General features: G+C 39.9%; 2 protein-coding genes across 4 annotated transcripts in view; one reads left to right on the forward strand and one right to left on the reverse strand.

The window, feature by feature from the left end:
* PSMA1 (proteasome 20S subunit alpha 1) overlaps positions 1–13,395 on the forward strand; it is a 505,652-nt gene that overhangs the window by 135,421 nt on the left and 356,836 nt on the right. The gene's annotated exons all lie outside the window — the stretch shown is intronic.
* On the reverse strand, positions 7,042–13,027 carry CALCB (calcitonin related polypeptide beta). 3 transcript variants are annotated; one of them, XM_067540405.1, is made up of 5 exons: positions 12,963–13,027; positions 11,530–11,625; positions 11,071–11,202; positions 7,855–8,039; positions 7,042–7,498 (listed from the first exon to the last, which is right to left on the reverse strand). In XM_067540405.1, the coding sequence occupies exons 2-4, from the start codon at positions 11,613–11,615 to the stop codon at positions 7,880–7,882; spliced, it is 378 nt and encodes a 125-aa protein (XP_067396506.1). In that variant the 5' UTR covers positions 11,616–11,625; positions 12,963–13,027; the 3' UTR covers positions 7,042–7,498; positions 7,855–7,879. The 3 variants fall into 3 exon arrangements, with proteins under 3 accessions (XP_067396506.1, XP_067396505.1, XP_067396504.1); XM_067540404.1 differs by having other exon boundaries at positions 7,855–8,042; XM_067540403.1 differs by lacking the exons at positions 7,042–7,498; positions 7,855–8,039 and adding an exon at positions 9,631–10,239.

Here is a 13,395-nt window from a genome sequence, read left to right on the forward strand (position 1 = left end):
CACCATTCATCCAGCTGATTGTCAATCCAGAGGACAAGATTGATTGAAGCCCCCCAATCTGTCGGGGTCTCAACTCTAGCCAACTCATCCTTTATCTCATCCCACAGGCCCCATTTGAACTGGAACAGCTGGGCTGCCTCATTCCACTCCATGTCTGATGTGAGATGGCAGACGTGTGTTGCATGGGAGGCAGCTGTGCCTGACCCCTGTCAGAGCTTCCACAAGGCAGCCTCGGCAGGATGAGGACAGATGGGGTCAACCACGATGGTTGATATTGCCCTCTGGAAAGCATCCCAGCAAGACAGCACTAGACTGCCGGCCCCTAACATGGGGGAGGCTCAGTGTAATGCTGCCCCAGTCAGTAGGCTAACTACCAGGCCTATCTTCATTTGGTCAGATGAATGTGTTTGAGGATGAAGCAAGAACAAGAGATGGCATTGGTTCATGAAGCCTCAAAATTTGAACAATCCTCACTGAAGTGCTCTGGGAGGGAGATAACAGGTCTTGGATCCAGGGGTGATGTGGCCAGTAGGGCACAGAGTACATTGTTTTCTGCACAAGAGTTGATGGACTTGCCCCTGGAGTGCCTGATTCTCAGTGATCAGCTGTGCAATCCATTCCAGCATGGCTTGGTTTTCTGTCTGAAGGCAGATCACTTGCTCATGGTGCACCAGCACTCCTTCGGTTAGGAGGAGCTCTGCTGGGTCCATATTCCACTGGACCCCATTCAGAGAGATTGGTGGTCTTAGCAAACTGTTGTAGATCCAGACACAGACAGTCATGCCTACCGGTCAGAGCAGTGACGGTCATGCCTAGTGGTCAGAGCAGGCATTAGGAGCCGGGAACCAGAGATCAGAGACAGAATCAAGCCAAGGTTCAGAGCCAGAGCCAGGAATCAAGTCAAGGGTCAGAGTCAAAGACAGTAGCCAGGGTGGGGCTTAAAGAAGGGATCTGGAACAAGGAAAGGGGAAGGAATCAAGAACAAAGCAAGGCTCAGGAGCCAGGCGAGAAGACAGACTCTGATGTATCAACAACCTAAGGATTCATCTAGTTTCTCAGACAACTTCGTATGCCTCCTTCTGGCTTAAATAATGAGTCTGAGCCAACTGGGGAGGCCGGATGTCTCCTCCAGTTGGGAGCTTCATGGGCAATGCCTATGGTGAGCGAGGGTCCGTCATCCTACAGTCCCTGCTGCTACCAGCAAGCTGGTGGATTGTGGCTGTGGTCTGAGAATTGCCTGGGGAGCTACAGATCCATATTCCAGACCTGTGATCCCTTACACCCAAGCAAGATTCAGAGTTCTCCCCAGGGAAGGAATGATCCAGTAATGGCATAATTTGGAAATAAAAACCTATTTACTTTCTGAAATAGAATATTACAACACAGCGATGTGTTTCTGCAAGAGAGGTGAACTTTAAAGGTTGCAAGGGGAATATAAATATATAGACTAATTACAAGTAAAGGACAATTTCTTGCTGAACTGGGAAAGCATGGACTGTATATTATAACAGTAATGAGAGGGCATAATAAATATATAAATAAATACCCAAACCCTGTCAACAAAGACAGAATGGGCCTTATTTTCAGAAGCAATGAGCACCCACAGCTCAGACTGAAGCCAAGAGAAGCTATGCGTGGTCAGCACCTTTGAAAAACAGGCACATAATGCATCCTCGACTGTGTCTAGAAATACTATGATTCTGTGATAATTAAATATATCCCCCTGGAGAGGAACAAAAATATTCTCAGATCCAAATTAACCAGCAGGTTTTAAAAATGACCCACTTCATGCAGATATTCAATCAGCTAATTATACATGACAATGTAGAATTAAATGACCAATACCAAAATTTACTACTGTCTGCTAAAGGCTGCTTTTGGCAAGGTTCTGTGACAGAAGCAATAGCATTAGCTATGCTCATTTCTTACACAGCAGACTATGGAAGCTTTCAGGAAGATTAATTCAACTCTACCAACAAAAGAGAAGCAAAGAGATTTAAATAACTGGACAGAGCTACTATGTAAATCTATTTGCATTTTTTAAAAATTTTGGCTAGTTACTACATTTTCAGTGAAGTTGAATCCCAGGGCTTCATAGCACAGATGCAGACTGTCACACGTGTAAGAACAAGGTAAAAAGTGATAAGCAGAACCAGGCGCAGAAAGGAAACATGCCCTGTAATAATGAAAGTACTGTTTTACAGCCACTGTGTTATGCTCCCTGTAGAGGACAAGCCAACAAAGGAGCACATAACTAAGCACCCTATTTGCATGCTGAGGATCACCATGTCTACTCTGATATACTCATTCTCTGTCCACACCTTGGTGCTTTTTTATTGTGTACTCTGGGGAGTAAAGGAGTGGGTGTGGAAGGAGCCATAGATTTACTCCGAGTCAATGCAGAGGGCTATGCCTAGTGCATAACCTTTCTTGTGCCCACATGTTGTGTCTATTCACAATTACACTGAGATCAATACCATCAGACAATGACATACAAACTGAAGGCCCAAGAAGTCTGCAATAACAGTGAGATGTGTCATGAGCAACTATACACATCACTTCCCAACAGGCTTTGGTTGTGCATATTTAAAATAACCATTTGTTAAAGAAAAACAATTTGGACAATTTATTAAAACATTAGAACCAAAATGTAGACGTGGTTTATATATCCTCTTCAACATTAATACAAACACTTGTATATGACTAATCTGTATTATGTTGCCTGACTGAATACTAAATAACTTAGATATGATGCTGCCCATAAAGTGTAAGCCATTTATACTACACTAGCGTTTTATTTTCTGTCCACTTTCAGCACGGCTTAGAATGGCAATGTAATTAAAAAAATGAAAAGGTAGTACAATGGAAACTGCACATTCCCTTATTAAATGCTAATTTCTACAGATATTTTTATCTAGTATAGCTCTTCAGTTTTTTAAAAAAGCTAAGGACTTTTGGCAATTTCATCAACAGAGACAGTCATGAAAATAAAATTTTTCCCCCAGTTGCTCATGAAGTCAAATAATCAAAATTATCCACAAACTTTTGATCAATCCTGTATTTCTTGTGCACCCAAAAATGGATTGACTTCACAAAACATTTGGGTGCAAAAGGAGCAGGGTAAGACCCTAAGTAATTAAAAAAACTGCATTAGTTTCTTGACATGTAATTTTGTCTCCCTTGAATGGGAACCTGCTGTCCCATCAAGCTTCGAACTGATGGGTTTTGTTCATCTCTTGCAAGTCACAAAAACACTTTCTTCTCTCTGCCCCAACCCCAGCAATGTTTTTTGATCCTGTGGTCCACAAAGTTCTTTGGAAAACCTACGCATTAGCTGGGAGAAAAATCTTTTTGCTTGAGAATGATCCTAAGACAAGTTAATGGTCAAGACAGAAAAAAACCTGGTGGCAATATTAGTATAGTTTCATAAAGACTTTATTGATGGGCCTCTTCTTGTCATGGTTGGATCACACAGAATCACAAATAGGCTTAAGAGATTCTGACATGAGAAAACAGTTCTACTTTTTCCTACACCTCATCTTGAGGACACCTTGCGTGGTGAGATACTGAGTAGCTGGTTTGACTATCTGCAAATTGGAATAGATCAATTCAACTAAATTTCAGTGTATTCCTTAGGGAACAGGTGACCCAACTCATGCGATGCAGAGTGCTCAGAGCAGAAAGAAAGGTCCCTTTCATCAGATAAGGACTGGAGCAAATGCTTGATACAGCAAAGAGTCTCCTCAGAAGATAAGGCCAATTTGCTTCTTTGAGAATGGTGTTTATGGCCCTGAAAAGGTGAAGGAGTGCCCTGGCCTTGGTACTTAGACTAGGATGAAGGGAAAATAGAAGCTATCTAAGGAGGCAAATAGAAACAAGTGACTAAGAGCATGATTTAGATTTGTGGAGAATTGGCTGAGGACAATGTGAAGTGAGTAGCGGTTGACTGAATGGAGCAGGAATCTTAAAACATTTAAGAAGGAGGGAAGGGGTGCTTGAGATGATCAGTTTCTGATTCAAACAAGCTATTGAGGTAGTGGATCATGTGCAGCTTGAAAGGGTCTATCTCGGGGCAGGGACTCCATAGGGGAGCTCTGGAGAAGAAATCTTGCAGGGACTGAGGTAGGAAAAGGAGACTGGCTTTCAGCCCTTCCCTGGAACATTGTGGGCAATAAGAACTAGTCACTGCAGTAGCTTGGAGAGTCAGTCCCACACTTCTTCCCACACTGACTAATGTGAGGCTTGCTGGTGCTGGAGCATGAGGACAAAAGAAAGAAAAGAACTGAGGGTGGAGAAAAATGACTGAGCAGGGGGCACTGCCAGAATGGGGAGCTGAATGCAGGAACTTGTGCTCTTTGATGTGATGGTTGAGCCTTGATCAACAGCTGCAGCACTGAAGTGGCTGAGGATTTACTGCTGGACTAGAGGTGTCCCCAGATTTCATCAAAGTCCTCTGCTGAACACTGTCTCTTCCAGAGGAAGGTTAAACTGGGAAGGTGATGAAGAATTTGCCAAAAGTATCTGAGGAAAAAGGCTCTCAGATAGCTACTGAGGAAACTCCCGCCTCACCACACAGAAGCAGAAGACTGGGGAGCTATGTCAGTGCAGTTAACCAGGCTGCCTGTTAAGGGCACTAGCAGGAATATTGTGCTGGGTGGGGGAAGAGCAAACTCTTGCCTGCCTCTGAGAATTTGAAAAAGTGGAAAAGCTCAAGCAACAGATTCCCATGAGAAAGCGAAACGTTGTTAGTGAAATGTCTCGATGGGTCATTTAAATAAGTACATTCTTTGTGAAAGAAGACTGTACATATTTAAAGTATTTTCCTGTAGCTGGAGTGGGCACAACTATCGGTTGCTGTGCAATATATTGTTCACTTTAATCTAAAAAAAAACAAAACTAATTTCTCTTCTATTCTAGTGTCTTTGGTAAAATTATGGAGGAAAAATGTACATTCTCAAATGACTTTTCTTGCCACTAATCTGAGCCCACATCTCTTTAAGAGATTAGTTTCTTCCCGTTGTTAATAAGACACTAAACTTCACCTTTCACCCTAACTCCAGCAGTTGTCCAGGTTTAATGAACATGTCACTTTTCTAAAACAGTAGGACATGATCCTGGGCTTTAAGCCAATGTTTTAGCTCAATAAAGTGTGTGCTAATGTACAAAACTATGTGTGAGCTATTGCTGAGTACATAATGACAGGTGTGCTCTTCTGTGTTGCTGAAGTAACAGGACCAAAGATATCACTGTAAAGTAATATGGGTTAATATGAGTGGATACTATATACAACTGAATTCTAGATATTGCAGAATTCTAGTTTATTGTGGTAATAAATGCAATTTGTGTTTAGCTAAGAAAAAAGTATCAAGCACTGCATGTAGAGAAAAAATGGTTTATAGTCAAGTTAATTTCAAACATAACATGTCGTATGAAATTCACCACAGCCATCCATACTACTTAAATCCCACCTGGCAGAGTTGTGTGAGAATCATGCGGTTTTAAGGCTGCTCTAAGTTACCCAAAAGGGCCAAAAACATAGCCAAGGATTGGCTTGATGTAGGAGTGTCCCCACCACATAGCCTTTCCCCCAACCATGCCCCTGGTGCAAGAGATCCCGACTGGCTGCTCCACACCATGAGATGATCATCACTTCAGTGGCATGATCCTCCCTGGATTGTTGAAGGTGACTTTAGGGTCAGATTACACTGGCAGTGCACAACAGACTCAGAGGCTATGTTTACACTGCACACCAGTGGGGATGGCGGCACATAGGGTATGCGTAGCTGTATGCCACAGTGAAAAAGCTGTGTCCACACAGCAGTGTTTAGCTGCATACGTCAGTGAAAGGTTCTGGCACGAGAGAAAGGGTCCGGCAGCTCCCTGCTGATGAAGCCTTTCACTGCAGCAAGGAAAGATTGGCGGGGAGGAGGCAGTGGGGAAAGGCTCTCCCTGCTGGCTCTCCCCTCTGCCAAAACCTTTCGCTGCTGCTGAAGTCTTTCTCTGAAGCAGGGCAAGTCTCCAGCTGCAAGAAACTGGCAGAGCCTTTCCCCACTGGCACAGTCTTTTCCTGCAGAGGGGAAAGACTCCATCAGCAGAGAGACAGTGGGACACTAACCTGCTAAAAATAACGTACAGATATGGGGACACTGCTTGGGCAAGTGGAAAGCTGTGGAGGGTACATATCCAGAGGCTTCAGGTGTCTCGCGACTCACTTAAGCAGTGCCTCACCACCTACACTGCTATTTGTACCCATCCTTGGAGGGCTAGCCATGTATGTACTGTACACGCTGCCATAACAAATGTGCAGTATAGATGTACCCAGAGTATCTAGCCCAGCCAGTATATGAAAAGTCAGCAATTTCCTTCTGTAGGAAGAAGTACCAGCATTGGTTAAAAGGTGTCCTCCTTGGTTTTAAAACCACCCATGGATTTTCTCCAATTTCCCTTTACTCCACTCCCTGTTCTTCAGCTCCTCTAACCCGTGCTCCTGAATAGACACAGTCTCAAGCACTGGTTAATCAAAGAAACTACTTCTTTGCAGTTCCTTCAGTCTGTAATGGCCTTCCTCAATCTCTTTTCCTCATTTCAATCTCAGCTGAATACATATCGTATCTCCTTTGTCTATCCCCCTACCATTTAACTCTGGAAACCATTTTGGGATATAGCTTGTATGAAAGAGGCTGTACAAAACTGTGTTGTCTTGACTGATGCTACCATAGCCAAAGGGAACTGTGGGGGTTTATTCTGTTTAATCATTTTGTAATTATTTTTGAGCTACTGGTTCATGAGTTTTGTAAAAAGGAAAATGTTTTCTCTAGTCTTAACATTCAAACTTTAGTTCTCAAGAACCACTCTAGAACCTGTAGTTAGATAAGACATAGGATGTACCATATGGGAGCAGGCCAATGATCCTTCTAATCTGGTATCTATTTTTGGCTACTGCCAGATATTTAAAAAAAATATATATAATAAACTAAAAATAAAATTGTTTAAATGAAAAATCAGTTTCTCAATCCAAGTGTATCTAAAATACTTTTTTTAATCTTGCGTAAATTCACAAATGATACAATATTGAAGTGTTCTTTAAACATACTGTACAATCATGTTAGTTAAATGTTTTACATCAAGACACAGCACACCATATTTTACAGATATGCCTTGATAGGCAGCAATTTAGTGTAATCCCCGAGATTTGGCAGTATTGCCCAGATAAATAGCATGGGTCACATTTCACATATATGCTAGAAGATAAATAAATAATAGATGCTATCACATTTTATTTGAAATAGAATTGCATATAAAAAGAATAATTTAACTTGACTAATTAGATTGTTTTGTACTATACATAACAGAAGTGCTTTCATTTGTTTTTAACAAAACATTTTTAAATATTAGAAGGATGCAAAAAATGAGTCTTCTGTTTGGCCTTCTTGATTTATGGAGCAGAGTTGCTTCCATTAGAAACAAAAGGGAGTTTACTTTTCCATTTCATGGCAATCTGAAAGAAAAAGAAATCCAAAATTACCAAAATATTGATACTAAAATATTACTTTTGGTATAATGCATGGATATCCACTGATTGAAACTATTACTTGAACCAACCAGCTTTCTTTTATAAGATGATCTAGCATTTATTACAACTGATTATTTAAATTTTTCACTTTACTTTGAAAAAAAAAAGAGTTTACAGTAGATGTACTATTTAAATAATGTACAGCTGGATTTGTAACACATATGTATTGACTCTTACTGTTTCTTTCTAGGATATAGACACCATAAATCTATTTTCCATCCAAACAAGAATTCTAAACAAGATATTAGCAATGGTAACAAAAGTAATTGCAGTGTGTTTACCATATTCCTGGTGTCATTCAGCTGTTTATATTTGAACATTTCTTCTTCGCCTGCCAAAAGCTTTAGATCCCACATTGGTAGGTACAAAGTTGTTCTTGCCCACTCCTCCTGACCTGCTCAGGAAGTCTGCCAGACGATGGGTCACGCAGGTTGCTGTGTTACATGCCCTTTTCTGTGCTGTTACACTGCTTTTCAAAAATAAAAAATAAAACTCATTCTATGTACATAGAATGTAAAAAACACTTTGTTCATATCAATAAGGTGTGGTTCTACCTGGAAAAGTATCTCTATAAAAATGGGATTTTGGGGTTCCATATTTATTGTGTCTCAAGGATTTCCATACTGTGCACTCAAGTAAAAAAAATTTTTTTGCTTTTCTTTTTCTAGCTGCCAGTCAATACAGACTCAGCTCAGGCTGTTGAAGTCTAACTTGGCTCTTTCTTTTTTGCAAATCATCACCAATAGTTAAGGTTCTGTAGATAAAATCAGGCCCTCAGTAACACTTGATCAACTCCATTCCCACCAGCCAATAATTAGAACTTGACAACTGTTGATAATGCATAAGGAGTAAAAGAATCTAGCTAAACCTCACCTGAGCTGATTCTGTAGTGCTGATGGAGTAAAGTAGCAAAAACTGATTTTAGGTACTCAGACCAGCAGCTATGTCAGGATACCCAAAAAGGGTGAAATCCTGGCCCCATTGAAGTCAATGGGAGTTTTGTCATTGACTTCAATGGGGCAAGTATTTCATCCAAGAATTGAATCTACAGAGTAAGAAGGTGTCAGAAGTTTTTTTTAGTAATATTCCAGAGTTGCCCTTCACTTAGTCATTTTCCTTCTTCCGTGTATCTGATTACACTATTTAAACAGCTTTCTTTATTTAGGCCTTCACCCTAAATAATGCTAACTAGCATTAAGCATGTTAGTAATCCCAATGTCTTCAAACTCACTTGCTTAGAATTAAGCACATGCTTATGTGTTTTGCTGGACTGGGGCCTTAGAGTACATGCTTCTATAGTCCTTGCTCTACCTGATCTCCTACTGAAATCAATGGGAATGTTACCTGAGTTAGGACTACAGAATAGGGCCCAGAAACAGTAATGTAGACAACATCTCTGGTAACATGACAGTTGTTTTCTGAATGGTCCCCTTATTATGAAATGTATGTTTTACAGAGGGAAAAAAGTTAAAGAGGCACAAAAGTAGCACTAAATCTGAAACAGCCACTGTATTAAAAGTAAAAAAATGTACATATAACAAGATTTTAACTGAATTACACAGACATGAAAGTTCCCCTATTTCATTTTTTTAATATACAAGTCTATCTCACAGGTTATTTCTAAACCTAATATACAAGTAAAAAAAACCCAGTTATTCTTGTTAATACTGTAACATGTAATACTGTAAAGAAGCTTCATGTAAATACTTTTAAGGAAAATGAAAAAGGATATTAAGGTTCTTACCTGGATGAGTTCAATGACAACAATTTTAAACCTGGATTACATTTCTAGTGTTTTCACACTAGTTAATACATGCATTTCTTGATTCTTAGGCATTTCAAAAGTTCATACAAATAGTTTTACTAACAAAGATTATATGAGTGACTGATTATATATGCACACATACATATAAAAATGTTCAAAAGGGTCTAGGAGTTCTCCCAGTATATATGAACATAGTAAAATTGTTCAGCTATTCTAGAATTAAATTAGTATACAACTTTTGTATTGTTCTGCTCGTCTCTGCTTTTGAAAAGATTTGTAAAACTTTCCTGGCTTTGTCTAGAAATCTTGCATTCCAACACAATTAATTAAAACAACAGGCCTAATCCTCATAGAAAAATAGGTTTATTGAACAAATGCATGAGCAGGCAAGAAAGAAGAGTTTATCTGTACATGTAGTAGCCAGAAATGAAAAGCTTTGTTTAGATTTTTTTAAAATAAATGTCTAAGAAAATTAGTTGAAGTCTCAAGGCAATGCTGTTCATTCTTTTTTATTTTGTTTGGTTATACTTTTTTTCCCCCTAACTTGGTATGTGTGTTATGTTCTTTATCTTCCTAACTTTAAGTCCATCTCAAACATTCTCTGTCGAAAACAGAATCAAAATAACATAGCAAAGTTAGCAATCAAGGTTAGCTCCACATGCATCAAGTTAAAAAAAGGGAGAAGGGTGGAAATAAGCATGTCTAGTTGTTTCCCAGGGATTCCCCATAGTTTGCATAGCGTTCATTTTCCAGGTCATTCAGCACATTCCTTTTCTTGCCAGGAGTTCCAGCCCCGACGTCAGTACGAGGGTAAGTTTGCAATTTGTGCAATTCTTGAGACAGTTTGCCCAGCACACAAGTACTCAGACTGGCGCAGCGTTTAGAAATAGGTCTATCCAGGCTGCAGGGGGAAAAAAACATGCCAAAAAAGTAATATAAATCATGCACAGTCATGCATTACATTCCTAGATAAAGAACTATAATTAAGAGACAAAAAGAGAAGAAAAAAAATCCCCTCACACTCACATTTCATGCAAGGGGGCTTCATACACGTGAAATCAGAGGGAGAACAGAGTTTTATCATGAACGAAATTAACATATTTTACTTGATCAAGCAAGTTGATTAGATTTTTGGATGCTGGTAGCCGAAGGATAGGAGGAGGTTTGTCTTCCAGTGTACTAGACATGCTGGTGAGTTTCTCATTCATCAACATGCTTTGCAATGGGAATTCATTAAGGTTAATGCAAATGTACTTGCATGCCTTGGCCCTGCGGGAGAGGGTGCCCCTGCGTGCACTGATAGGATGCCCCGCTTCAGCCAATGGCCTTCCATGCCTCACGACAGCATGCACTATCGCGACAGAGAATCCAGGAGCGATCGAAGAGCCCTCAATACTCCCATCAGGGAAACCTACCTCTTGCGGCCAGATTTTAATACAACCCCCTCCTTGAAGTTCAACTCACCCTCCAATGGCATTTTTTATTTCCTCTCGGTGGTAGAAGACAGATAAAAGCAGGTTAACTAGGTGGAAACATTCTCCTGCTACTGACACGGGGAAACATCTCTGCAGCCTCACCCCTTCCCCAGTACCATCCGCAGTCCCAAGGGAAAGGAAAATCTTAGCCTGCCCGGGTGTCTGCTGAGGTGGCTCTTGCTGGGAAATCAAACGGGCGCACAGAGTGGTCCCCCTTCCCCAGCACCTACGCATATCCCCGGGGCTGCGGTCCTTACCTGTTTCCCTCAGTCGCTTGTTCCAGCTCCTCCGTGGTCATCTGAACAAATTCTTTCACCAACGCGTTTAATAACCGCCGAGCTTCGTAGTCACTGAGTGTCACTCGATCTGTTATAGAGTCTAAGCCCGGTCTAGGTGGAGACAAGCGAGACAGCATGAAGACAAACAACTGCTGCAGAGACTCGGCATGCGTGCACTTAGCTGGGATTGGTTCTTTTATGCACCATGCCACATTGTTGAGAGTGTCCTATGTACACCGAACTCAAGACAAAGATTGCTCACTCATTCCCTCCCACACTAGATAATAATCTATTGCATGTCAAACTATGAGTGTCACAGAAAAGTAGTATTAAAGATCTAAGTTTTCTCCTTTACTTTAATTCACTTCCTATCTGCAGCCCACAGGAATACTAAATGTCCCCAGACTGTTCCGAAACTCACGAGTCTCTGCTTCTTACCTGAGTGGGGTTGCCTGGGAGCTATCCATCTGGCACATAACCAAGGCATAAACAGCAAGGAAAGATGAAATCTTCAGCATAACCATAATGTCCTCTCTACAACAAAGAGTCACATCAGACAATGGCCATTTTCCAACCTCCCCAATCTTATCAGATCTATTTAAGATGCAGTCTTTCTCTGGGCACACACGGTAATAGGTTGTTAATTTGCTTTAGTTATTGGTCTTCTGCTTTAGTTTTCTCAAATAATTTTCAATTTTTTTTAGGATTTTTATATATGAGCCAATTAAAATATCTGGAGTTTTTTCAGAGTTAGGATTACTATAAAGATGTAAATAAAATGGGATTTAAATTAATGCAGATCTGTCTGTCTATAAACTGATGGGAAACGTGTCCCTTCGCTCCTATAGTTGAAGAGCTACACATAATTTCATGTATTTAACGAGTAGGATCTAAACCGGTCAAAATGGCACTTCAGGTATAGTAACCCTTATGAAAAAGTATGAAAGCTAAAGCTATTGTTGATATTTTAAAATATGAATTATGACCAGTACTTTTCCTGTATTCTCATTTTGCAGAATATTAATGAAATTTAATCTCTGTGATATTTAATTTTAAATTAAAAAAGAATTATGTTTGTTTAGAAATTAGTACATTATATTAAAGAGTGCTCACTTCCTGGTACAGTTTCTTCCACTAATCTCCCAACTCAGACTCAAATTAGATAAAAATTATAAACAGGTCCTTTAAATTAACTTTAATTTAAAAAATCCCAAAATTTTGACCAAAAATAAATAAATCAGATTAACTCAAATCAAGAGAGCAGAAAGATTTTTTAAAAATCACTATATCTTGAAGAACTCCTGTTTCTGATAGACAGCTTTATTTAAAATATCTTTAGATTGACTTCACCTTTGCACTCATAAATGAAAACACCTCTTACTACCTACAGCATATATTGTTAGCTAACATACAATGAAGGTTATCACATTCTAAACGTTTACCATTTTATAACAGATTTTGTGAGACGCTCAGTTTACAAAAAGAAAGAAAGCTATGCAGCCCAATAATGTAAAGAGAGTAGGGTTTGGAGTTTTTGTTTTTTCATACAAAAATGTAATACACTACATTGCTTTCAATTATTCTAACCTTTCTTACTGGATTGTGTATTCCTTCGTTTATCTTGGTATTTTTTTATTTTACCTGGAGGAATCCAGTAACTGTAATTTTGAAGACCATACGAAATCTAGCTAATTACAAATTAACAGAGAAAACAAATCAGAATAGAGAAAGGCATCAGAAGATGTAACTTGGCACCAGTTAAAGACCTTCCGGGCTACATGTACAGCTTCAAGCACTGCAAATTCTGCTACACTTCAGTAAGCTCACCAAACCGTAGATTTAAGAAAGAAGGAAAGAGCGAGCACGCTTACCTTGAAATGCAAAGCTTCTTAAGAAACAGTAAAACGTGGTGGAGGTTTCCTCAATGTACGTTTCTAAATCGTGATGCTGTTCAATGCCTAAGTACCCCCTTTTATATCTACCGCCAGGCTGAAAGTGTGTAGGCGTTTGACTGGCACTGGCCAGCCAATCACAAGGTCTGTTGGCAAAACGCAGCCAATCCACAACTGGGCACGAAACCCACTGCTCTCGAATTACGTCATCTTCCAGTCACTGAGTATTCCATTCACAAAATTTGCTAGTCGGTTGGCTACATCTGATAGGTTTATTTGCACTGAGGTCACCGAAGGAAAAAAAGAGGGATCACATCAGAGGATTAATGAAAAGTAAGGGAAATCGTCTCGAGTCATTAATAATGTACAGTCCACCCTCTTACCCCCACAAAAAATACCATATCTTTTTAAT

The sequence above is a fragment of the Emydura macquarii genome, unplaced genomic scaffold (assembly GCF_026122565.2).
Source record: "Emydura macquarii macquarii isolate MOO-44397 ecotype Brisbane River unplaced genomic scaffold, CSIRO-AGI_Emac_v2 contig_587, whole genome shotgun sequence".
Classification (NCBI taxonomy): domain Eukaryota; kingdom Metazoa; phylum Chordata; order Testudines; family Chelidae; genus Emydura; species Emydura macquarii.